General features: G+C 40.4%; 1 protein-coding gene across 8 annotated transcripts; it reads right to left on the bottom strand.

The window, feature by feature from the left end:
- On the bottom strand, window positions 1–27,636 carry LOC111255409 (glutamine synthetase 2, cytoplasmic-like). 8 transcript variants are annotated; one of them, XM_022817369.2, is made up of 7 exons: window positions 27,039–27,623; window positions 15,416–15,594; window positions 14,799–14,932; window positions 12,707–12,811; window positions 3,557–3,728; window positions 1,825–2,082; window positions 1–1,192 (listed from the first exon to the last, which is right to left on the bottom strand). In XM_022817369.2, exons 2-7 carry the CDS (start codon window positions 15,503–15,505, stop codon window positions 959–961), a joined length of 993 nt encoding a protein of 330 aa, XP_022673104.1. In that variant the 5' UTR covers window positions 15,506–15,594; window positions 27,039–27,623; the 3' UTR covers window positions 1–958. The 8 variants fall into 8 exon arrangements, with proteins under 8 accessions (XP_022673104.1, XP_022673101.1, XP_022673102.1 ...); XM_022817366.2 differs by having other exon boundaries at window positions 15,404–15,594; window positions 27,039–27,621; XM_022817367.2 differs by having other exon boundaries at window positions 15,404–15,591; window positions 27,039–27,621.
- Window positions 27,637–27,656: the final 20 nt, after the last annotated feature.

Genomic DNA, 27,656 nt, shown 5'->3' with positions numbered 1-27,656 from the left:
TCTCCTGCTCCATTATACCGTCAAACGGCTGCGAGGGACGTCTTTATTTGGAGATCATATCTGCACAGTGTCATCGCGATATTAGTTTTGTCGTTCGTGGAACCTCAGTCGACGCGTCAGCCGTAAGCGCAGCTGAGGTATTCTCGCTCGCCTGCGTGTTATCATGCTTAAAAACACACATCAGGTGATCATACAAAGTAAGTTAGTGTTCTCCAGCACGGCACCTGGTACGAGCGTGCCCGGTAGAAATAATCAAATCCTCAACACGACTTTGATGGCTGATTCTCTACGGGATTATGGCTTGTTTACCCTGCTTACAATCGACATTTACAGAATCCAAGACTTACAATGCGTGCGTAGAATCGAAGGGACATTTAACTGGTATGTGATCGTGACGCAAATCCTTTGTATTCGCTGGGACAAAGACTAAAATTGGGTCCTGCCAGGATTATGTACGTTGTCCATCGGTGTGGATAGCGTTAAGAATAGGTTGTACAGGACAATGTCATTTCCTAGGAACTAGTTCGCTGTGACATCAATTAATTTCAATCGGAGCTAATCTAGTTCGGGATCACAAATTTCTTGCGTTGATATTTCTGCCGCCGTCACCTGGCCGCAGCAAGACTGTTTTTCACAATCCCTTCTCTGTATTCCGAAGAACTCAGAAAACTCAAAGAACGTTCGTCCGTATATTGGTTTAAAGAGGTTTTCATGTAAGATAAAAAATACGGTGATACATTGCTGCGTTAACCGATTTGAACTCTCGACACTGCTACATCATAACTGCGCATGACAGGTTCATCTTCAGAAAAAATCACGCTTCAGCCCTTAAATATACACAATTCGTTTCAAGATAATATTAGGTATAGTTCATGTAGCCAGTAGAACATTAGCGGTTAATGAATGAATAATTTGACCATCTCAGGTATTTAGCGGGTGTCGTTCATTAAGAACATCTTCATATAAGCCATAAACAGTCAGCCATTTCTTTGTTATGAGCGAAGAGCGGCGGTTCACGAAACGCCTGCAGTCTTCGAAGAGCCTCGTAAATGTCTTTAGGCTGGATGGCTGGACCGTCCACCAGTTGACCCGAAGGTACAGGATCTTCTCGGAATTTTCCCCTAAACAGAGGGTTGTTAGAGACGAAGTCAGGATTATACCGGCGACCTCGTCCCACTTCTTGCAGTTCCTCCTAAAACAAAAACGAATGCACATTTTAAATTCTATTAGCTATTTCAATAAATTGTCCCTTTGCTTTCACCAGTTGTCGTACACTTAATTTTTTTCCAGTTATTTTTACTTAATATTACGCTCATCAATTATTATTAAAAGTATTGAAAACAGTATTTAAACCGTTAACACCTTTCAACAAAAACAAATAATGAACTCATCGATCCTATCGGAAAACATGCCTCCCGACCAAAAAGCTCGAGATGTTGAACAACCTTCACCAAGTTAACGTTCGAACTTGAATGGATCTAACTTTGCAACGTATTCAGAGCAAAACTCGGCAGGCAGTTACCGATATGGGTACCAATAGATAAAAACACGGGATTTGGTTTCCCTAAAGCTTCATTCCCGAAATCTTCTCCTATAATATATGTATATACGTACTACCATTGAATGCCATAAAATCAGATTGCTGTTTTACCTCAATTTGGAAAGTTAAGTTACTTTACTTCTCTAATTGATTCCTAAGAAATAAATCGTATGCTGGAAAATCACGGCCTTTTTTGACTGATTCGGTGACACTTTTTTTACTCTTTATTTTTTTTTATCCAATCCACAGCTATCTTAACAATTCCTATTCATTTCTGTACCAACCTCATTAATTGCTTTTGCGGTATCTCGGATGGCTACAGCGCTTTCAGTTAGCTTGGCGACGATCTCATAGGCAATGAATGCAAGAACGTCACCGGCTGAGGGACTTAACTGCCACAAAACATTCTGGGAGAGCCACTCGAGGAAGGCACGTCGCGCAGGTCCCGACGTCCCGAATGAGACCCCTCGAGCCGCGTGAAACTCCAGATACTCCTGGCGATCCATACCGCGAGTGCGGACATCCATTCGCCATAACCGTTCCTGCAAATCATCAAAGAAATATGTTTAGATCGATCAAATACGAACTACGTAAAAAGAAATAACCCAGTCACAATAGATGGTGCCGAATTATTGAGAAATGATCGTCGTATAAAGAAAGAGGTGCCAGCTTAATTTGGCTTATTTAAATACCTTCTGCTTTGAAAATGCTCAGTACACATTGGGTGCACCAGAACCATACATTAAAATATTTATCCATTTATCCTACAACAATAGCTAGAAGAGGAAAATGCCAGCAGAGTTATCGGCCCATAATGTAGACACTGCTGTTTTAGCATAAAATATCATTTTTTAATTGAAAAATTATTTTCCGAAAACACTTGAAAATATCAGAAAACGAATAAGGTATGGCTTGGCTTAAGACTCATGCTTTTTTTTATTTCACAAGTTTCAAATGCAGTATTTTGGAGTTAAGTCAAACTATTTATTACAAAGCTACATCTAAACAATGCCTTTGCTGCCGGCTTTGGTTATTATCGTATGCCTTAAAGGTGTTTAAAGACGAAGTATATGTGCACTGCAAAGGTTGCATCATCGAAAAATTTTAGTCAGATTTTCAAAAACGTATGTTCGTATTATCGTCTAAATATACGTTTGTAAACAATAAGCAAAAACAAGGGTATGCAAAGCAACACTAACTTCTTTGTAGCTACAAACACAAAATCTGAGTGTTTGATCAATATCCAGTGGCTGTCAAAAATGTGGACATGTAAATTTACTATCTACTACTAATTTCAACTATACTACTAAATATTTTGCCGATAACTCATACTTCGTTATAATGCGATAAATAGGATACTTCATTGCATCGTACAAATTCCAGATTATATCTAGGTAGAAGTCATCTTCACTGGTACGAGAATTACCATGGAGAAACTAAACCACAGGAGCGTTACAAAATTTACATACATACATACATACCTTTAAAACCTAGAATACATTCCTTTAAAGCTACGGTTGTATGACTGGGGTCGCATCTCAAGAAAGGTGCGAAGTGCTCAGACAGGATGCTCTGATTAGTAAAAAATTAGTAAAAAAAAAAACAAGACTTTCGATTCCCTAAAGTCTACAGTAAAATTTAAACTCGCAAGCTGATCGGACTCACGGAAGTAGTTCAATTCGATTTTTCCCACCACTACTAGGCACACATTCGTGTCGACATGACCGTACGATCATTGCTTACGATAGGAGAAATTCGACATTAATTATGCCCGGAAAATGCTTATGGGGACATCGTGCAAGTAAACATTTGCACGTACCGCTTATGTATGTACACTTAATGTCTACCATTATAAGGTCATGCCTATTTGGTACGTTGTTTGACGCGTGGCCGAACACCACCGTTCATATATACATGAAAACACTATTTAGTAAAGAAGCCTTAACAATCGAAATGCTGCTGTTTGTTTGTCATAAACTTGCATTCACACGTAAAAAATATACCCTGACCCCTTACCTGTGATATCGCGTCAATGTACGACTCTTCAAGAACCTCATTAAGTCGGGGATCATCGATAAGTCTGAAGCTATATCGAAGCTCCTGGAGGGTTTTCTCCCCATCAGATGCTCCCATTTTTGCACCAAGTTGTTGCTGTAGTTGACGGACCTGGCTACGGGTAGATAGCCGTCTAAAATAAGCAAAACTTTCGTAAAGCTTTATACATATATATGTCCTGTTGCATAAAGCTACTGGTCGTCAATGCATTAATTCGCTTCATCTCTAAACAAAGAATATTTTAGTGTCCTCGGATATAAAACGAAAATGGATTGTGAGTTGTCCTGGCCATCTGAAAAAGACTAGGTATGTGTATCACGTTTTTCAGGCTGACGTTTGATCTTATTAATTTTAAGATCTCGCAGGAAACGTCGAAGCATTCTTTGTCGCATCTACATAAAATAGTCTTAGCTTGTGGCACTGTAAACGAGTGTAGTAGCTCAATCTTGGTGCCAAATTTAGATCAGTACCGTTGATTGAATCCGTATTAAGGGTGAATGCTGGTCGTTTAACTTTGCTGTAAGAGCGGCCACGTGCCGGTTTTGCCAATGGTTGTATTTTTTTTTCAAACACTGTTCCTCAAAAAAACACGGTATTGGCTCATCTCCCAAAGGAATTAGAAGTCCCCTTTCACTGAAATGCACAAAACGTAGAAAAAATCTGGAAATCGTGGAAGAAAGCAAAGGCTCCTTCAAAACAGAAAATGTCGATGAATCTTTTTATGATTTTAAGGAGATTTGAAAATGCGTTAGACGGGTGTGTTGCTTTTTAAAGAAAAACTCAACTGCAAGTCTGAATCATATACTGTTATAGTTTAACTACATGCATAGAGATCCTAAACTTCCTGCCTAACCTTCGTGACCTTCGACTTAACGCGGCATATGGCGCACCGAAGACTTAAGGCAACGGAAGATAAGGCCAGCCGCAATTCCGAAATCATTAAAAGTTTGCGTGTGTAACTCATTATGGGCAACATCAACCTCATAAAAACGCCTGATACGGAAATATATATTTCTTTGGCGAATATTGCAAAGAATAGACAGCCGCCAGCTTGAACGTGGTTAGAATGGCAGACACCGAATACGTACTGAACTGCTAAAGCACGAGCAGCGTTGGGTGACGGCGCGCAACCGCTAGGGGGCTCTGCCAGAAGGCATTACTGTATGTGATACCATTGACCATAGTGAAAAGGAACAGCGACACGACCTGCTTGCTCATGATCCAGAAGATATGGGCATTGTTTAGCTGAGTTTGGTATCCAATAAAGGAGAAACGGCATTCCACCAAAGCTTGCCAGAAAGGTAAACGCGTCACTGAAGAAGGTCGTCTATATGCTTTCCAAATTATCCTGCGGTTGCGGATAGCTGAAGAGCTGCAGAGCTGCAGTGTTTGGAGAAAGACCAAGCGCTGACAAAATTCAACGACTAATGTCTTCACAGCTAAAGGCACCGTCACGTGTACTCGCGCGTCGTGACCACGATTTCTGGCAACGAGAAGAGGACGAACTGTGGGAGCCAAAAGACTGACCAAGCTGCAAGGTTAAGTTCTCTGGCTAGCTAATATATATATATATATATATATATATATATATATATATATACAGAATCACTTGAAACTGCGTTCTACAGTTGTACATGTAAGAACTGCGGATGTAACTACAGTACTGAAGTAATATATACATCCCAGATTGGGAGAGTTTAGTCTTATTTGTTTACAGAAAGCCTGCCTAAATTGTGCCAGAGTAAATAACCGGCATAAGGGTAAATTAATGGTCAATCAAGGGTCAACCAACTGCTATTCTCAATGTGTTCTCAAAGAATTGTTTGCGGCCGAATTGTCTGTCTTAGAATTCTTCATGCCTGTTGAGTCGACCCAACTTCAAAAGGTTTGTTGTACACGATTATACGGTGAGGTGAGCACGAAGAGGTAACGATCGTCCTACTTGTTTACAGTTCAAAAATCTATGTTATGGTAGACCACCGTATGTAAGCGCAAGGTATAAAAATACGCATTTGTATAAGTCACTGATTGGTTATCGTTTGCAAATCAAAAGTACTTAAGTAAATAAGCAAAATACTTATGATTGTGCCTAATATGCGCCGGATAGAGTAGAATTCGTTGTTAAGAAAATGGGTCCAAGAACTAACTTCTCTGTGCCACGCTGCTAATTCAAAGACTGATATCTTAACTTGATAGTTCTTATTGTCGGCACAACAAATTCAGGTTTGCTATACGCTTGAATTAGAAGTTCAATAATTAATTACCAGTGACTAATTGTAACAATGATTGCTTCCATTCTATAGTGAAGTTTTTTTTTTTTTTTTGCTAACTACTACTCGCGTCTAGTGCATTTTTCTTATTTCCATCCCAAAGCTATAATAAACAAAAGATCAGCTTGATGGTTAATTCATGTTTGAATTATTTGATGAACATCTTCTATTAAGCAAACGTAAAACAGCGACCCGTTCCCCAAGTAAAAAATCGCCTATTTCTGTAAATCCATATCCAGAGCATGTCGAAGCACTACCTGTCCAGTACTAATTGAACATGAGACCGACAGCTGAGAACGCTAACTTATGGCCCAAGATGGAGACCTACCTTCGAATTACTTAGACCTAGTGGTGTTTTTTTTTTTGTAGGATTTAGTAACGGCGAAACCTTGACGTGAAGACACTTCTATCACAATGATAGCCTTTTCATCCCACGTCCTACGTCTTCCGTATGTGTTGTTCTGACAGTGGAAGAATGACAGAAGTAGAAAATGTGATGACTACTGCTCATACTCTTGATTTGTGTGAGCCCCGATGGAATGATTTGTCGTGGCCGAAATTGACGTTTATTCGTAAGTGTTTATACGGTAGACAGGCGTGTATCACGTCGGGAACAGTAGAGAATCATAGTTCAATAGGATAGAGTAAGATGGTAATCGAATATAGTCAACATTGCGGGCATTCCGAAAGTACCATTGAGTCTAAAGCTAAAGCAATCACAACGTTCAAATTCTTAATTTAACCATGCTAAAGGGCATGACAGATAGCACAAGACACTTCACAACGCGATCACTGCCTCGTAAAAGGAGCGTTACCATTGTTACTTGCACCAGGTCACGCCGTATTCGGATGTTTGATAAGTTCTTTCGAATACTATCATTAAGTTTTTCGCAAGAAAGGGAGCTCCAGACTAACGATAACGACGACTGAGGGTGTGTGTACTAGATTGTTAAGGACGAACGAGGCTTCAAGAGTAGCAGCTAAATTGTTAGGTACCAGTAATTGGAAAAATAACCTCCGACAGAGCTAAACCTTTAGAGGGTTTGAATGCAAGTTCAGTGATGCATATGCTTTGTATGCTATAAACGGAAAACAGTTCACTCAATACCTCAGACACGTGCGGTCCCTGCCAAATACTCTGTCGGAACAGCGGTTTTTTTTTTTTGTAAAAAGAACAAACATGCTTATGATTTCTGCAAGTCCGAAATGATATAGCAACGTTTTTATTCTGAGGACAGCTTTCTCAACATCGTTAATGTTCCTCAATCGTAAAACCAGCGTCAGAAGAGCAGCACCTACAACCTGCTGCTCAGGGAGCATTATCATTGTTAACCCAGCTTTTTTATAGTTTTACAAATGAATGGAACCAAAGTAACTAGATAAAATAATTCTAGTTTTATAGCTCAAAAATAAATTCCATAATAAACTATAAATAGTTTCCATCAAAAAAGCAGCGACAGCTTTAAATCATCGCTTGCCGGGAAAATATCTACAGTCACCGATCTTTTTATGTATTAGATGGATCATTCTAGGCGTTCAGGTGACACCTAGAAGACTAAATTTTTACTCAACCTACATTATATCGAATGCATGTAAATATGCTATATCATCGTGGCGAACATGACTCACAGAGTGCAATGAATATCAAACTTCATCTTTAAATGATATGATGGACAAAGGTTGAACCTTAGCTATAGGAGACACGCCTCAAAGGAACTTTAATATGTATTGTGGATATCAAATAATAAAATCATCGATGGAGTAAGGAAGCAGTGACTTTAGATCATGACACCCCGCTATGATGGTCCGCGCACCTCCGCGCAATGAACAGTTTTTGGCAATGGATTATGACGACTAAATTATTTCTATATAAATTTCTAAAGTAAAATAAAAATACATGCCAGGTAATGCTTTTTTTTTTTTTAAGTCATTCTGCAAACCTTAAAAACAAACCGCGCAAACTACCCATTTTCATGGCCCACTATACCCTTATTATCATTTATGTCGACCCAAATCGTCGATGGCGATGAACTGATTACAAGCAGACTAATAACGAATGAAGCAAAATCTACACAAAAACACATTTAAAGCTTAAGTTACAGATTAGAAAAACAAGCGTGAAAGCTCTTTGGGCAATTACAGATAGCATAGGCACTCATCATTCACACCTCTTCGCTATTCATCCTCGCTGTAAGTATTAAGATTGTATCAAGCTGGGTCATCGGCATCGTCTCAATTTTACGACCAAAACAATGAGTTAACAGCCGCAACAAAGATGCCGTAAGTTTACCTGTCAAAGACGGTGACCGGTATGGGATACTAAGTATTCGCGCTAGCTTCTGAGGCGTCGATAAGCAAACGGTCGTAAACCGCCCTTTGGGCAAAGGCAGGAGTAGCAGTGTCGAGATGACAGAATCCAGTATAACAAAGAAGCCTTATTGGAAACGTCGCACGAGAAACGGGATGCGCTGGCGAAAGCTGGGAGACAATCGGCCCCTTATGATTGGTTGGAAAAGATGCGGACAGTACATTCATAGACATAAATCACATAGAACCGCTAGCAGAAAAATGGCCATTTACAAGTTGTCGAAACATTAGTGAAGATAAAGTATAATCAACCAGACGAGGCTAATTATAACTGGCGATTTATATGTACCTTACTAGCGAAATGAGTGGACGACATGTTGAGGAAGGGAGGCACAGTAAGATATATTCGTAAGAATTAGGGAACGAGTGCAAGGAAAAGGCCAAAAAAAAATTGCGAGGCGCAGATTGGTAATACTTGCCACTCATTTGGTGACAGTTGCCATTTGTTACAGTAACAAAAAGTCTTGCTGCATTACTGCTTTCGCAGTTCTGACCGCTTTACTGCGACGCCTCGAAACCATATTGTCGAGAAACGTTAGCGGGTAATGATATTTCTATGTGCGAGTACGCAGTAAAATGAATTTTCAAATCTTTTGTGATAATTTCGTTGTTGCTGCAAATTGAATTGGGTACAAAGCATCGTACGCCCATTTGACCGCCGTAGCCAAAGGTCGTTTATTATAGTTATGTAATATACACACGCAGTAGTTAGGAGGCAGCGTGGCCCGGCTGGCCCCCTTTCAGTACGTTACCATGGTAATCGTGTAAGGAACAAGCGGTATGCAACTGTGCTGGTTCAACGTTGGCAAAAAAAAATACTCGCGGGAAAAATAAGGTTTTTCGTTGAACGAACACAGTAGAATGAACAGCTACTTGTCTAGTCTCCATGCTATCCTATAGGTCTATTAGAGAAAACAAGTTGCTTTTACATCCTTCGATTAAAACTAAACTAACACCATCAAGGAAATTCTGCAAAAAAGCTCTCTTAATGCTAGCAATAGATGATAATGAAACGGTGCAAGATCCGTGCTATAGAGCTTATGGACTCAAATTTCCCATCCTTTCAATCTTCGCCTGGTACTAGTTCCTTTAGTGGTTTTTTTTTTTAGTTCTTTTTCAGTAGCTTGTCGTAACGTTGTCAATTGTGGTTGGTAATAGGGACCCGTATCAGTCGTTGTGCTAGACGGCAGCAGCTCGTAGTGCACGGTTGTTTTCCAATAAACCAAACACATATCCTCAAAGTCTTTATTTTCGTGTGATGTCTTTTCAGCGTCCGTGATCACCCGCTTTAGAAATGGGTTTTGCGGAACGAAATTTTATCGACAAGATCCTTCTGCGTCGCCTCAGCGTCGAGCTTCTTTTTGGAACTTTTGTGGGGAATATTTGGCCCCTAACGATGTTACGGCTCTCCTCGTGTCAACATTTTTTGCAATAATTTCATTCATTTTTTTCGTAACTGACTGACCGCTGTAAAGGGCACCTTTCAAATGGCAATTTCCAGAACGAGAGCAAGATAACTTTTATATATCTTTAACTCGTTTCTTCCGATAACGCATTTCGAGAACAAATAGCACAATTTTTTAACGGATTTCGGTAGCATTTGTGCCTTTAGCAGAATCGAATTGTACATATTTCCAGGACTAAAAAGACATTATAAGGTAATACAGACGGATAGAAGATTTAAGCAATGTTAGCACATCTACTATTGCCAGCTTTTCCAACCAGTGACATCAGTTTCAACTGATATTACTTGAGGTATACGATTAAAATGACATTTGGCTAGAAAGATGCTTAGTAGTGAACCTCGACAATCGAATATAGATACGTGGGTAACCGATGAACTATATAAGCGAGTTAGGCTGCAATCGCACATAATCCGGATAGAATAAATGTGACGAAGTAAAGCAATTGTCAGGTTTGGTAAAAGATGGAATATCATGTCCTGGAATCAATCTAAGATCCTTCTTGTGCGAACTTGTCGTCTGTAACATCATCACACAACTCCTGTTAGCCTGCAGGCACGGCTGACATCGTAGATCATATGCCGACACTAATTGAGGACCGACAAACAATATCGTTAGGTGACTATATTTAGCTACTTGGGATCGTTTAGAGTTGTCGGGTATGCACTGAGACATGCTAACCCGGCCGTGAGTAAGATCAAAGGAATCCAATGAAACAATACCCCTCAACGATTGGTATCAAGAGTCAACAATTTCTACCGGTCTCTTTTCGACGTTGTTCGACGCAACCACGACTCAGTTTCAGACGTTGACACGTCGTTCCCCAACCCGATCTACACGAACTACTGTCTGGCTAAATCTTGCATTTATACACGATGAGCGAAATCACTCTCAAAAACTTACCTACGCGAAGGGAAGGTATGCTGCAATAGAACATCGTCTATAACGAGTAGACTGAATGATTGCGAGCACGCAGACAGCATGCACGAAAGCTTCAGCTCACTAATTCACCCGCCAGTTGACAAACACGTTTCACATAGGCATATATATATATATATATATATATATATATATATATATATATATATATATATATATATATATATATAGCTGCCTTTGTCTCATCGTAAGGATAGTCATATGATTTAGCATAAAATGCACAGCTACAGAAACGATTAATCCGAAAACAAGACTCTCTGTGAAGCACTAACCTAAACATGAGTTACAATTGTATTCGTAACAGAATTAGTATAGGAGACAGAGTGTCGTCGCGGGATGACCGTGAGAAACCGCAAGTACTCAGCACTTGCTTCCAATCCACAGGTCCACCGGACGACGAATTGTTGCGCCACAACCAATCGGGTCTTCCCGCGACCACTTCCGACTTACTATTCCTCATGTATACAGTAGGGATGCCCAAACTTCGGTCTAAACTTAATGAGACCCTGCTCAGAACCGCAATATATATTCCCCGCTTACAAATATGTGGCCGATGTATAAAAGAAGTGCTCGAGAGCCAAATATATTCAAAGTGGCTATTGTGTGCCATAAGAATCGATCGAAGGTTGAGCCTAAAAACAAAAGTATCGTTGACTGTAGTGGCGTGCAGACCGCTAGAAAGCATCATTCGTACAGTCGCATGTACAAGAACGATAACAAGCAAGCACTGATATCTAATGGTCAGTTAATTTGCAGGCCGGGATGAAGCACCGATCTGCAGCTATTGTAAACAATTCGAATGAACAAAGTCCATCAATATTCTCAGTGCTGTCACGTAATGTATTTCGACTCGAGTCCAGCGTTCGAACGAACCACTTATTCCAAGCATCTCAAGATGCTTCTCTACTTCAGCGTCTATGTACCTGATTTAAGAGCTGTGGGGGAAAAAAGCACGGGAAATCGTATTAGACAATCGCAACGGATATTTATGTCTATATGCAGTCATCGATGAGCTCCATGAACGCAAAAAATTGATGTGAAAGGTAGTTTCATAATACGCCCCCTTTACGACATATAAGAAAAAGACTAAATGTTAACGCAAATTTTTACAACATTGATACTATTAAAGGCACCAGATAGCCACTAAAAACTAATAAAAGCCAGCAAAAACTAATGAGCTGTCCCAGTGAGGCATTGAGACTTCTCTACCATTTCTGTTTCATGGCCCGCAATTGTTTCGAAGTAGCCGGAAGCGGGCCGCTACAAGTATGCGAAATGAATGACTTCAAGTGTACACTCTACAGGAACAGGCAAATTATTTTTCGACCGGTTTCTCATTTTCGAATACACCTCCTCGATAAAAGTGGCTCAACTTGTGCGCACGGGAGAAACGGAGACCCAGGAAGATCAGAGTTGGCCCGCTGACCTCAAGGTTGAAGGGAATCGCATTAGAGGACGCCTCCTGTCTTTCCCTTACTGACGCTACCTATACTTCATCTGCATCATGTTTTGGGAAAGAAACCCGACAAAAAAGACAGCACGTTCTATCGACAACAAGAAAGAATGAATGCTTATTACCTACCTCGTTGCTTCTTTTATACTAGTACGTGTGTTATGATCAAGTGCTGAACCTTGTCACGAGCAAACTCTATTTAACTGTTTTTGACTAGGAGGTGCGAAAGAGTGACTGTGTAAAACTGGACTTGTTAGGTTAGACTTACACGAAGTTCCTTTGCTAGAAAATCCCGCAGATTGCAAAGACATTTATAAAAGCTTCAACACAACAATACGACGTGTAAACGAATTTGCTCAATTGCTAATGCGTACATCTGTGTGTCGAGCGAAGGCAGAAAATAGAAATCTAAATGCGCTTCGGTCAGACATACAAACACTACAGTATCGTTAGGCCTAGAAGTAACAGCAAATTTTGTTAATATAATAACAGCAATAACAAGGACGCGCTCTCTACCGATTAATTAACGATATGTTACTTCTATGTACCCATTTGACGAGAGAATATAATGTGTTGCCATACGAGTGTTGCAGGTGGCTAGAATGACTGTGCCGCTCACCTGTAAAGCCGATGGAGCAGAGGAATGTCCCTACGGTATAAAAACACAACGTCGAGTACTTCGACGACGGAGGTTCCTCTTTGCTGGCAGTTCTCCCAGGCCAACCTGGATAAAAAGGAGCATTAAGGCAAATGAAGCTAACTTTAGCAGTTGCATCAACGTAAGCAGAATAGTCAGTTAACTCGATGGCCGCCAGGTGTCGGTAGACACCGTGAAAAGGTCAAAACATTGTTCCATTCTCATACCATTCAGATAAATGCTCTGTGGGCTAGTAATTGTTTCAATCGACACCGAAACAACGACCCACATTGATGTAGTGCAGAAAAAGTAATTCATTGCTACAGAGGCCGGTTATGTCAGTCGTTTGGGTATCGCGTCAGCGCTTCGGTGAAAGTAGACGAAGTCTACGATACGGACAGCCAATATTTGGGAACAAGATAGATGCAGAAATTGAAGGGTAGGCAACTAATGCAATGCAAGGGTCGAACATTGTCTCTCTATTTTTCTTACCCCATAGGTACTGGTTATGGTCAAATATTGCTGCCGACTGGCTACATGTATTTATTAGAATTCGCCCGTTAGAACGCCCTGCTTGACACTGGGTGGAAAGCGGAATTTTTCACTATAGAAATTACCACTTTGTTGTATTATGTGCTATCGTGTGTTATAATAGAGACAGTTACGGCTATCCACTTGTATCTGACCACTAGACAGAGGCACTGAAGCCCACACACTCTGCAACGGTAAGGAGGAACTTTCACGGCACCATGACTACATGCACAGGAAGTCGATAACAGACAGGATTGGAATTTATTCTCCGTTAAGAATAATTTAGCCCAGTATACTATTTGATTTCGATCGACTTCCGCTCTTCCATATGATCTTCAAAAAAACAGCAGATAATTCTATAAATAGGTAAGAGCATTACACGATAGAAGTATAACATTTTACAGTGACTTAATCGTTGATTCTCACATAAAATAAGATCATTTAGTGGAAAATTAAGCTAATCTAATGTTTCACCCTTTATCTGACCGGTACGCGCCAATATATTCTCTTGAAAAACGAATCCGACATTGAGACACCGAAAGTAAAAACCATGACTGAAATATAGTGTCTAGGCTACAATAGACCCAAGGCACCGCTACAATGTGTGCATCTCTTTCGAGAAAAGCAAAAGGGACTAGCTGCGTTACGGTCGCACTGGAAAAATAAGATGTATTAGTAAATTTACTCAGAATTGCAAAACACTTAGCTATCTTTCGATTGAAGGGTACAAGTTATCGAAGTAGACCAGTGCAGGAAAAATGTCTTATGTGCCATCTTTGCCTTTTAATAGATCCTCGCCTGTCAGGATACGATATCTATTGCTAATCTGGCAGGCAGCAACACGAATCGAAATGGCATTTGCGCGTCATCCGACCTTGTCTAAATGGCATATATATATATATATATATATCTTTTATTAGTTATTGATATTGCTACTTTATAGCCAAGAAAGCAGAGAAGAGCTCATTCTAATACGGGTTGATCCACTTTTACGTATTTGAAAATGCAAGGCTAATTCAGCCTTGCATTTTATAATAGGATATTTAGTACTAAACTCTTGTCCTGGTTTGAATTTGCTTCGTGATGGAGGCTTGAAAATATGACTTATCATGCTAACGATTCCTTAGAGTTCAAATTTTACAATGTCTGTTCATTACTACGGATTCAATTATTTCTATATATAGTACCTCAAAAGAAAAGAGCTCCTATGATATTGCTAAACGTACCCAAGAAAAAAATCTATGACAAACAAATGGCAGTTCAGATTTGCGAGCCGGCGCAAATACATTTCTTTTTCGTGCTGGGAGTCAGCCGTCTAATGAAAAGTCTAATGTTTATCTGGTGAAGGACAAATGCAATTGTAACCATAATGTGTCACCGCTTCCTGCAAACCATTATAACAAGTGATAGCATTCGTTAACTTAACATGGCGGACGCATTAAGATTAGGTATTACTATTTATAGTCGTATTCTCGTAATATGCAAGACAACACAGTAGAATTCAATTCAGATCGGCTTAGGGATCAAATGCTATACTGTATACCTGTAGGCGAGATGCATCTGATCCTGGAGGATTTTTTCGACGGTGTCGGCTGTATTATCCTGCGGGTTTCTCACGTCGCCAAAGGCAAACATAACACTTTTGATGACCGAATGCAAACTTCGTTCCGAGTTTGCCTGGACAAACGAACGTAAATTTGTACACTTGTACTAAAGATTTTGCTACACTGGTGCCTGCCTAAGCTGTTGTAAGGGTCCTACATAGATACCATTGGCTCACTCTCATACATCAGCTGATCGTGGCAACTGTAATAAAATGACCGATTGATCGACTGAAGGGAATTTACTACGATAGTCAATACAAGTTTACCACATACTGTTCATTGTTTCCGCAAGAGACAGAAGTCATCAAAAATAACTTAATATTCTCTAACTAGTACCGTGTCCAGATACTATCCATTTATTATATGTGCATTCGCTCAACCACCTACTAGATTGTCGAAACATCTAAGTAGTATCATACGAAATTCTATATTTAATATGATCATGGGAATTTGGACACCTATAGCAATAGTTCACGTGCTTTGTCTGAGCTGTATTATTGAGATTTTTGCAAAGCTATGGAAATGTCAGAAAATGATGCCTCACCTCACGTCTCACCTGGTGCGTCGCCAGATTTGAGCTAGCTGACTCACGACGAATCCGCACCGACGGAGGGGTTTTAACGCGTACTGGCAGATCTTTCGGCATTCTATGTGTTGGTGACCCGCCTGCTTCGAGATCTAAACTTACATAGACCTTGTTTTTGCGTGCCGGAAATCCGTCGTATGACAACCCTGCTGCAAAGGAACATTGCATGAATTCATTACTCTCGAACATGCCATAATTTTCCTTGAACTATTATCCTAAATGTTTCGTCCTGCCGCCGCGCTTGCCTCGACAACCAGCACTAAAAGATCATAAGAGTTTAATAAACGCTTGCGAAAAGCTCTATTAAGCTTGTCTATGCAGCGTTACTAAAATGTTCGCATCCCACATGTGTTATACCTAGCTGGCAACTTAGGCTGCTAGAACAATTCAACTATTTTAGCAAAAGTGCTAAACCTCAAAACTTCTTTAAAACTACGATCATGACACGTATTCTTAACTGAGGTGTACAATACAAAAAACCTTTAGAAAACTTTCGCTTCAAAAATCTTTCAACTGATGACTTCTTTTTCGTCATAGGTTCACTACGATAATTTGGCCAATAAAATGACGAGTTAGAATTCGAAGAACTTTTTATTGCGGCCAAGGGGAACAAAATGCTTGAAAGAAGGATAGCAAAAATGTAATAGAGATGATACCGCCTATTAGAGACGCTACCTTTTAAATATTATTATTATCGAATGTACGTGAAAATTTTCAATACCCCAGCTAAATCTGCGCAGACCCTATTCCTAAGCTAAGCGGATCATATATATATATGATCCGCTTAGCTTTTTTTGATAGTTTTAGAGCAGAAACACCATGTATACAATGGCAAATAGCTGTCCCGACCCTGTCACAATGCTCTACTCGACATACAATATCAAGTTCGCCAAAACAGTACAAATAGATTTCCGCCTCGTGAAAGCATATGTAGTTGCTTCTAATGTTGTCAAGTGTGGCGCTCGTGTACCAGCCAAAATTACGTTGACGGCAATACCGTCAATGATAGCGAAGGCCATTCAGCCTCTAAAAGGTCGCACCAGCAAAAACGAATGTAATAATAATAATATGAAACACATGGCAACACCTAATGTCGATGTGACAGACTGAAAATGCAAATTAAGAATTAGGTACGAAATTATAGATGGCGCCACTGTTTTTAACGGAGGATATATTTGTATTTCATTTGAGGGTAGCTTAGTGCCACGTTTGTAGACAGTTGACAATGATACAAAAACATCATAATATCGCATTCAGAATAAGACCCGTAAGCTTGAAGAATTGATTCATAGGCCAGCCGTAATAACGACGAACGTTTCTATATTGTATAATATTATAGTGAAGATCCGTTTTCCTGATGTCCGCCCTGCAACAGCGATCGTATTCGGGAATAACTGCTTAGAAACGCATTCGACTGAATAATACTGTCACAATTATTATGAACGGATAGTGAAAATGGAAAAATGTTAGAAGTTATTGCAAACGTTTGTGTGCATCTTGGCGAGACTCTGATCTTCTACTATATTTGCTTTCGTCGTTTGTTCTATGTAAAGCCGCTATGCAGCGGGAGTTCCCCCGTCGGCGGAGCAGTCTTTACAAACTGCGCTGACGTACAGGAACAAACAGGTCCGCGTGAGTGCCTCTAGAAAACGGTCATCAGCACTGCACATATCGATAGTAGAAACGGCAGACCGCTAACTCGCCAACGAAAAGCTAGAACGCCACACGTGGCTTACGCGTGAATAACCATCTGTCATTTTCGACCTATGGTGGTGTCTCTAGTAACCTCAAAGCGTCAAAATTTCGAATAAAAAACTAGTGCATGAGCTTCATATGTTTCAGAGTTGTTAGGCTACTACGGGACGTCAACTTCTTGTCAACAAGTTGTTAGTAAACAGAATAAGCTTCTAGATTAAATGTGAAATACCCAATCAGATGGATAAATTGGTTAGCACAAATTGTCAATATGGACGCATTACGTCATTCGTTTCTAATGACACCCACGCGACGTCCACGCGATAAACCGTTTCTGCGTCTTCGATGTATGGAAAATGCTGACACATCAATAGCCGTGTGACCTTGCATCTGAAAAAAGACTGCTTTTGATGACAACAGTTACGCTGATACGCCTTGGACAGCCTTTTATAACTTACTTCAATGATGCCCTTTCGCCATTACGAGAATCTTCCAAATGTATTTCAACGTCAAATACGTCCTTAGACTTTAGATTAAAAAAAATGAAAGAAATTTATTAAGAATCAGAGGTCAGATTCGAAATTAGCGAGCTGCCTCTGCAGTACGCTGTTTAAATGATCTTCGTTAAGAAGTCGGTCGCTTGATAAAACAAGCGTCAATAGCTTCGGATATCAGAAAAATACTATCTGATTATGGAAGCTGTCAGAAAATCGTTTCACTGAGCAGTTTTAACAACGCCGCAACAACCGCTATATTTACAAACACGGGAAACGACCAAGAGGATACGTGTATTCGGCTTGACGTGCAGTCAAATATCTGTACAAACGCACACATCAAAATGGCTTTTCGTTAAAGAGCCCTTAGGTTCGATAATATCTACTACCTTACAGACCTAGAACCCACAGTAAGAGCAACGGTTAAAAAATTATCGAACAGATCATTAACTACAGTGTCCATCATAAGCAAATGCACTGTGACAAGTAGTTGTCTCTAAACCCAGTCGTGTGTCTTTTAACAAATTGCGCTTTTTTGATGAACGAATCGCTTTGCGAAAACTAACGCCATCGGTTAAGCGACATCGTCACTGTCCTAAAAGCAGCCTTAGTTACGTATTAGTAGTTAGCAGCATCCTATAGGATCAGTATTCTGCTACGTATTGATACGCTTATTCAGGCCGAAATAGCGACTCAGTAGAAAAATTGGTGCGTCATCTTAGTGACTGCTAACAGCCTAAGTGGCGTCAAGTAATAGCCTTACTCGATTAGACGACTGCTACACGGGCCGTATAGATAACACATACACACCATTTTCGATACGTACAGTTTGTACATCAAACACCATATTGAACATAGCACATAATGTACTAATGCATACTAATAAATAGGATCGCTTTTGTGCATAGTTCGAAATAATTATTATACTACATTGCAAACACGACATTGTTTATTCCTAAAGAAAGGCTTTTCTCAGCAAGAAAGTAAGGTATTTTATTTAACAACGTTTACAATATTATGTCACAAAAATTAATCAGTAAATGGGTGGATGTCTGTTATACCCAACAGCTATAAAGTCGACTCTAACGAAACAACATAGGAGTAGTTGAGATGCACTGCATTAACCGATAGAATTCGTTGTTTGTATAATTGTGTAGCTAAATGAATGGATAATTGCTATCTGCTGTTTCATAAAATGTTTAGGTTCGCTCTGTCGTAGAAAGAGCAATGCATTTACTTCAATAAACACAAGATAAGAGCTGGCATGCTAAATATAGATGAACCGCACATTGAATAGTCCTATAAGTACAGCATTACATAATTTAGTTCTGTGAGTACCAGTTTGATAGGCATGAAACGAGATGTTCTCACGCTTTGAAAACGCAACTTCAACTTTCAGCATCGTTCATAACTGCAGAGGATAAAGATACGCTGTGTGAACCAATGCCCATCTCCTTATGTCAATGCGACCCTTGCAGCAGCATCCCGTACCGTTATAGCTTAACCGCTTCATCAAAACTTTCTTATAACCGTATAAGCGCAATACTCTCTGAATACAGTTTTAAATGCCAGTCTATATAGGTCTTTCTAATGAATTTTGCCCTTACAGCCTATGCTACTTACTTGACATACTGAAACCGGTCTAATCTCTAACATAAGAAAACGTAGATATTAATTGATGATTCTAGAGTAGATTAGGCGATCATCTATACAGCAGCTGATTAAAGCCCTACTTATTTCTAATGCTCCATATATACACGGCTGTTATAATATCTTGGCAGTCTTAACACTGCGTGCGTATGTGTCTATACGCTCTGTATGATGAGTGGCCACAAACGTAATAACGTAACATGCGGAGTCGAACTCGACCACGAACGACGCCAAATAAATTTTTTGGTAGTCCGATTCTACCTGTTTCCGATTGTATCTAAGCAAAGTCGATAATCTCTTTAGAAGCAGTGCAATGATTCTTGGCTATAGTAGTAAACTATAGACCGAGCTCGGGGTACATTTTACCGCTGTTGGGGTACGAGAGTCAGCTAATCTGACTCAGGTAATCAGCTATCATGGCTTCGTTCGCTGTGCAATAAAAGCTACGGTCTTCATAGTCTTCCTATAGTCAAATGAACTAGTTGTTTTAACCCTGTCTGTCTCTTAGTCGTCGACCATCCACGAGCGAAACATGTTCTCATTTTAACGGCCATCAGCCTAGATTATAACATGCTAATAAAGGCCCATACACTGCGGCAGTGTTTCAAGCAAGTAACGTGCAGCTTGTCTAGAAGGCGTTCAGCGCCCTATACAGCCACAACAAGCACAACCCTGTCTGAGGCTAAACAAATTTCCATGCTCTTGATAGTGTCTTTGCGCGAATTTTTGTTTCTTTATAGATTGTAAAGTGTGCGTGGATGTGAAAATAGGTCAACAAAGGCCACGAAGTGTTATTTTGGAAGACGAAATTGTTGGCTAAAAACGAAACCAGCCCTGCAAAATTATATCGCAATTTTTTATCATCTTCTTCTTCTTTCATCATTACAAAATGCACATCATTAAGTGAATATATTTTTTCAGAAGACAATTCACTTAAGTTCGTTCCGAACTTGTAGGACTGTTGGCTTTTTATAGTTTGTGCCAAGCCTGGATACCCTGTATATAACAGACGAACCCACCACCATCAAAGATTCTTTTACCTCTGGCTATAGTGTAAATCCGCTAAGGCTACGTGCGATACAGATTCGTTGATTAAAGTGGGCCGAGCCTTTTTTCCACACAGCCTATTCGTTCTATTTAAGCGACACATAGAGGGAATGAAAGCTGAGAACTTGCAAGTAAGGCAAACGAAACAGTGATTTCAGAGAAACCAGTCTTTTCCTCTTCCAAAAGAAGATCTTCTGTTTTACATCTTCCCTTGAGTCAACCACACAACAACCGACCATTCGTCCATCCCATTCATAGAAACCTTCTTCCACTTTTATTTCGTAGTTCTGTCTGCAGTGGCGCGTATCTGCCCAGCTTTATCAACAAGTGGTTGTTTGTTCATATCGCTGTTTACACATATCAGCTGTACCAGGAACGCCAGCACACAACATTACAGTGTTGTCTATCAGCGACAGTGCAGAACGTTATCAGGCAATATCAGGGTCAGCTCTTAAAGCGAAACCGGCTTCCTCAGCTCATGCCGGAATCACAGCTGTTAAGAATAGATTACGCAGTACGACCCTGCAACATCCAGCCAGCTACGTAATGCGCGGTAAATAAATTCCAAAAGTAAATAACTCATGAGACGCCGCGGGTTACCAAAGCTGATTATATGAATGATTTGCCAAAAGCACAACGAAACAACTAAATAGACATATTGAAATATTATTTTCGGCAGACATTTTAGACACACATTTTCTTACAGATAATCATTACATCTTCTATAGTGAAAATTAGAACAGAAGAAAAAACACCTGTGTGTTTTTTTTAATATGTTACCTGTGCAAAGTATTGTTATTTTAGAGTTATTCTTTTTTGTTTCACAGATAACAGACATCCTTCCCGTCGTCCAGTGTTGCTTGATACAGCAACTGACTGGTTCTCAATGTGTTAATTACTAGGCCATGTCCATGATCGCAAGTTCGTTATCTAGTTCCTATTTGACAGTAGGCCCCACGGACGAGCCTAACCTCAAGTCAACACGCGATAACGCGACCCAACAGCGAGCACTTCAACATATCCATGACGGTTAGCTCGCAACAACCGCAACCACAAGAGAGATCCTGTATACAAACAATAAAATGCAACGTATGGATGCATATTCTTCTCTGTATTTTGCGAGTAATTCGACTTTGTAGAAACTGGCTTTGTGGAAAATCGGACTCAAATTCAATTCCTACTTATGTGAACCACCGAAACGACAGCAAAAAATCTAAGAACTGAGCGCAGAGCGCAAATTAGTTTCATAATATTTGTCTTACTGTTTATGAAAGATCTATTGGTGTTTGTATGGTCTTGCCGTATGCCCTTCAAAATATGTCGTAAATTGGGACAATCAGCATATGAAAAAACCGTAACGTGCGCGGCTGTATGTGACCAGACGGCTCAGCCTAAGTACAGTTAACACATCGGATCTGCTGCACGTACTCACTCCATCGGATCACATAGAGACGTATAACGCAATCAAGCTAACCGTCAGCACGATACGCAGAAACAGCCTTGGCCATCATTCAAGCTGTTACATATAGAGCTGTAATTTGTTTTCGATACGGTACGAGCTAGTCTAGACTAGATAAAGGCAGCACAACAAAAGGGGCGATATCGTCCAAGTCTTTCCCCCAACATAGTTTTTTTGTAACCTACGGTTCAGAAAATGATAATTCAAGCTTTTTCACTCAATTATTTAGGCGCATATGCGATATGGGAGGGATCTGCCCTGCGCCCTATGATCCTGCTATAGTGCTTAAACATGGCTATCAACACTGCAACCCACATGATGTTGCCCACCCACGTAAAACCCGAAAGCCACATACTCAGACTAATATCTTATGCTAACATAGCGTATTAATATGTCTTGGTATACATGCGAATACAGATCTTTTGATGTAACTAGATATGTCAAGATACTAGTAGTACCTGCTACTCATACTTACACGAAGTATGTACTGGATTTGGGCACCATAATAACGATTTAGATTTTTTTTGAGTTGGACCTTTGTGCTCACAGAAAAAAATGTCCAACTGCTATTGATTAAGTATGAGTCAACTTAAATAAAGGCAACGCAATGAAAAGGCCTTCCTGACATAGGCACTTGATAATCTTTCTTCAAATAAATAAATCATAATGTGATGCCGCTTATGTATTGGCAACTGTTCTCATTAGCTAATAACTATAATAAACGTACGTTTAATAATGGCCAGTTCAAAAAGAAGTTCACTTCTACGATAAACGTTACGGACATTCAAGTTCGAATGTTGCTTCCGATTAGCAAACAAGAACCGAGTTGGTACTAAAGTGGGTAAAATACCTATTTACTCACTTTAACTAGAACATTAGTTGAAAACAGCTCGGTTTTAATGAGCAAACAAACCATTAACTACCTATATTACCTATGCACATTAATATTCGACTACTTGCAATAATAAGAAGAGCATTCACTGCATGCATCTCTCCGTCGCCCAAGGCCGTAAATACGATGGCTTATAAGGGAACGAAAACCAAATGCGCTGGCGCGACTTGATCTATTAAGGGTAAGAAAAATATGCTCTGTAATAGGCACCATGCAATGTTTTATAAAGCTATAAATGATTTCAGAACTTCTTCGATTTCGGGCAGTATAACGGTACATGTATCACAACAAATAAATGTTATTTCGAAATGAATGATGTAAAATGTATACTACTTCGGCTGCAATCTAGAATCACAATTCTTAATTAACTGTATTAACTGAAAGACATTGAGGGTATCTGTCAAGCAATTATACAGGGTACTCTGACTTGAATTGCCCTAGTATTTGCAAAACGGCAATCTGCAATTTAGTACTTGAGTTTAATTTCTGATTCTTCGCGGAACGCCGCTGCTGCTGCTGCTGCTGCTGCTGCTGCTGCTATGCTGTCTAATGCTATACCAGTAAGACAAGCCAAATATATATTTCGAGTTTTACGTCCGATACTAGGCGTTGGGCCATTCTTCAGTAGGCTGAAGAGACATTTGGGAACACGTTCCCATAAATAAACATTGCTATACACAAAACACTGAATTTTAAGTGAAAGATTGACCTAAAAGATGCTGTTAGAATCAACTAGGCTCATACTATTAAATCGCTGCGGCCAAACATGGAATTTAAGATCGAACTTCGAGAAATTATTAAGACAAACTGAAATCACAAATTTACCAGAAACAAAGATCTCGAATAAGACCCCATAATAGGCAGCTCAACAAAAAAAAAACTCCAGAAAATAAAAATTGGTCATCATCTGTACCTGAAAAGCCACCAAAAATTATCGCAAAAAGTTCATTCTTTTGCCACTTTTTTTCTCCGAGACATTGATTCTACTTGCGTCTCCTAAATTCGCACTCTTCGTATGCCAGAGAACGTGCATATCGGTTCTTCTATTCCCATTTTCAATCTTAGAGCACAACAGCCCACCTACTGCTGATATTTGGCGCTGCTTATTAAATATTAGCAATGCTGGATTGCACATAATCAGAGCTGAATTTATCAGTGCCGTTTAATATTCAACTTTGTTACAAAGCCACGACCCATATAATCGAGTTACGCTTACGAATATATTCTCTACGCACTTCTTACGTATCGTTGCTTCAGTATTCATCGTAACGGAAAATACCGTAAGAGCTTTGCACCAAACCATGGTTTCGCAAATAACTCTTTCTCTGAATACGAAAGAGTTACGAAATATAACTAAATTTTTTTTTGGAAATAACGGGGTTAGCCTGAAGCAAAAATTTAAGACTCCCCGCCAGCTTTACATGACGAGAGCAAGCTTCTCTTCGATTGGTTTATTTACAATGATATCGAGTTTATCGGTACGACCTTTCTTTGACTCATGCATGTATATATGCTTTTCTTTTTCATCAGCTTCACCATAATCTATATAGCTTTTCCTCTTTCGCTCTCACCTTAATCCTTTTCCTCTATGCGTTTTCATTGTTGTGGTTGCAGTAATTTTATATCCTGATAGAAGAACCTAACACTACTTTAGTCTAGGGAGCTAAAAATTTATACGGCAATCAGTGTGATCATCACAGTCAATTTGAAAAACATTATAATATAAATATATATTAACATAGTTTGTCGTTTTCGTGATGAACTTGTGGCTTTTATTGTCGTTTTTATGGTAGCTGGTTCTTCTTCTAATTCTTTTATTTTCTTTTTTTGTTGACATCTTTTTGTAATAATAATACGCAACATAAGAACGCTCTCTAGCTACCATTTAGTTGTTCTTTCCGAAGTGTCATGATAAACCTACAAAAGGAACGATTAGCCTAAGTTTTTATATGCATTATTGTTATATATACATTACCGGAAAGCACGTAAAAGTTACGCATTCGTATGTTATTTCGTACGCATTAGTGGCTTCTCCAATCCACCCTCTCAGATTATCCACCTAACCTCTCGGTTAGACTTTGTCATTTTACGATGTAATTCATCAATGTTTCATTGCTCTCGATGTATGTTATGGTAAAATGTTGAACCTACACGAGTCTATATGATGGATTATGCACCGTAATATATATATATATATATGTTTATATATATATGGTAAGTACAACAGTGAAAATCTAAGTACTAGTTAAGTCTAGTTTCCGTTCTATGCTATGATCTACTACCGTTTGTTAAGACACCGTAGAGGCAACACTTATAAGACACTCGTTTCAGAAAGACGTGAGGTTCCACAGTCATATCCATTCAGCCAATAATAATAATAATAAACAGTGGGAAGTTTCGTCAAAGCTGATCTGAGTGAACAACCTATTAGGATAATTCTATATACTAGTTGTATTTTTCCCTTAATGATCGGCAATATAGTTGCAAACAATTATATTGGCAGAATGCTGTGTTTAGAAAAAAGAAATCAGTATTTCTCTACTGAAGTAGATATGACACAGTCAGAACGTCGTCCCTTCAAGGGTGTCAGCTAGACGCCAGCTATATCTTAACTTTCACATCGTCTTTTCGCTTACATAGTTACATTTTAATCGGTCTCGTTGAGGACACAGGTTCTAACCAGAAGATCAGTGACCACATATGGGTCCATATTTGATGCAGGCCGGCGGTCCTCAAAATAGCCCTTGTTTGCTTCAGCGCACGCGCGCGGAATACGAATTGAACAGCCACGATCGGCGATGCCCCACGAAAATTCGTGAACGGAAGACGTCTCATGGGCCCCAGTCAGTCGCCTTTCATTGTCCTTGCCATGTTTAGCATCGTAGTTCGTGATGTGCGTGTTGTGGCGTTTCGACAACTTTTCAATCGCCTCCTTAATAACTTTCATTCCCCCTTCTTTCCGCATTGAGCTTACTGAAAAATTAACATGAGCTCCAGCGCCGTTCCAATCACCTGGCATCGGCTTCGGGTCGAACGTCACACAGACACCGTAGTCCTCAGCGATACGCTGTAGCAGGAAGCGCGACATCCAAAGTTCATCGGAAGCCGACACTCCTTTTGACATAACCTGATACTCCCATTGCGAAAGCATCACTTCAGCGTTTGTGCCAGAAATGTTAATACCTGCATGCAGGCACGCGCGATAGTGAACGTTGACAACGTCACGAGCCGTTACCTTGCCGCAGCCCACACCACAGTAGTATGGGCCCTGGGGGGCGGGGTAGCCGCCTTTTGGCCAGCCATACGGGCGACCATAAAGATCCAAGAAAGTGTACTCTTGCTCCACGCCAAACCACGGATCCTGATCCCTGATCTTGTTCATAGACTCTGCGCAAGAATTACGGTGATTCGTGGGAGTCGGCTTGCCATCGGGTAGGTACGTATCACACAGCACGAGCTTGTTCTTACCTCCGGGAAGAGTGGGATCATCGTACATCGCCACGGGACGCATGAACGTATCCGAGTTGCTACCGCGCGCCTGGTATGTCGACGAACCATCGTAATTCCACTCGGGCAGTTGGTCGACACGGGTAGGAATGAAATTCAGTGTGCGAGCTTTGTTTCGCATATTCTCACCCGTCCCGTCGATCCACACATATGTAGCGATACACTTGTCGCTCGGCTGGGGCAAATTACGAAGGTAATGGAAAGTCGTGACTCGGGAGGCGTTGTCATGCTGATCGCGAATCTGTTGTCCCACATTCTTGAAGAGACGTAGTATAAGCCTGGACTGGGCAATCATTTTTCCTGATTGAACGCTGTGTGACGTTCGCTTTTGCTCAGGAACCTCAAATTCGACTAGCTTTGACTTACAAACAAGCAAACAAAGACGGAGGAACCGCGGGGAGCTACAGCAGCTACCTGGCTTCCTAGCTGAACAAGAGCTAATCAGTCGCTCTTCCCGATCAAAGTGACTGTTTCACTGATGTCAAGACAAGTTCCTGTGTGAACAGAGACGCTGTGACAGCGCGTCGCCCTCGCCACCACCAAATACATCACGTGATCTCCCCGAGCCGATAGAGGGCGCGCACAGACCATGCACACAGACAGCTAGCGCGGTTCAGCTGGGGGCCAGTCTAGCGGAGTTGATAAAAAGGCATTTGAATGAGTCGAAACGCCAATCGCAAGACAAGATGATTTAAGCATGAAATTGTTAAACAATGATGTCGGCGGCGAGCGGAGCAACACGTTATCATGTATCGCGCTCAAAAGCAGCCGCATAATGAATCTGATATCAACCAGCCTGATACACATGATAACAAATAAGTATTGAGACTTAATAAAGACTCGACTTACCGCTTCGGGACCTACTCGATAACACAGCAGCGTCCGTAAGAGTCAGCAAAGAGGGTTGATAAGTGAGGGTGTCGTATACAGCAGTTGTGTTGGCTTACGAGAGGGTTTGTTTTGCCAAGCGAGAGGTGGTGGTCACACGCGTCATGAACTGGCATAAACTAAATTTGCAATCCAGCGCAGCTAACAATGAACAGCTGATTTATCCCTAACACCCGCTCCTTTTCATTTGTCATATCACACATCCATACCGCCCGCGTATACCCCAAATTAATTTAAAACTACAATCGACGAGTTACAACTACGATCACGCACACTATTGAAGCACAAGTGAATGACCTGTAATACTTTTTTTATTTCCCCGACTCTCTCTACAGACTAGACTTCTTGGGGGATCTGATGACAAAAAACGGAGCAAATCAAAGAGCATGGTGATTATAAAGCCAGTAAGAAAAAAACTGACATCTTGTTGCAACACCATATTCAGGTCAGGTTTTTTTTTAGAGCGCAGAGACATGAGTCGAGCATTTTTGCAGTGTCACAAGGCCGCCGTCTTTTCTAACATCATCGCGTGTGGAGGAACCGGTACAGCTGTGAGCGGGCAAGGCTAGATATCGAACA

The sequence above is a fragment of the Varroa destructor genome, unplaced genomic scaffold, assembly GCF_002443255.2.
Source record: "Varroa destructor unplaced genomic scaffold, Vdes_3.0 BEIS01000001.1, whole genome shotgun sequence".
Taxonomy (NCBI): domain Eukaryota; kingdom Metazoa; phylum Arthropoda; class Arachnida; order Mesostigmata; family Varroidae; genus Varroa; species Varroa destructor.
The sequence above is the reverse complement of the archived record's forward strand: the minus strand, read 5'-3'. Positions and strand labels throughout refer to the sequence as shown.

What these genes read in the sequence shown, in the direction of transcription:
- LOC111255409 (XM_086977977.1), bottom strand. Translation starts at nt 26,484, where the DNA reads ATGATTGCCCAGTCCAGGCTTATACTACGTCTCTTCAAGAATGTGGGA.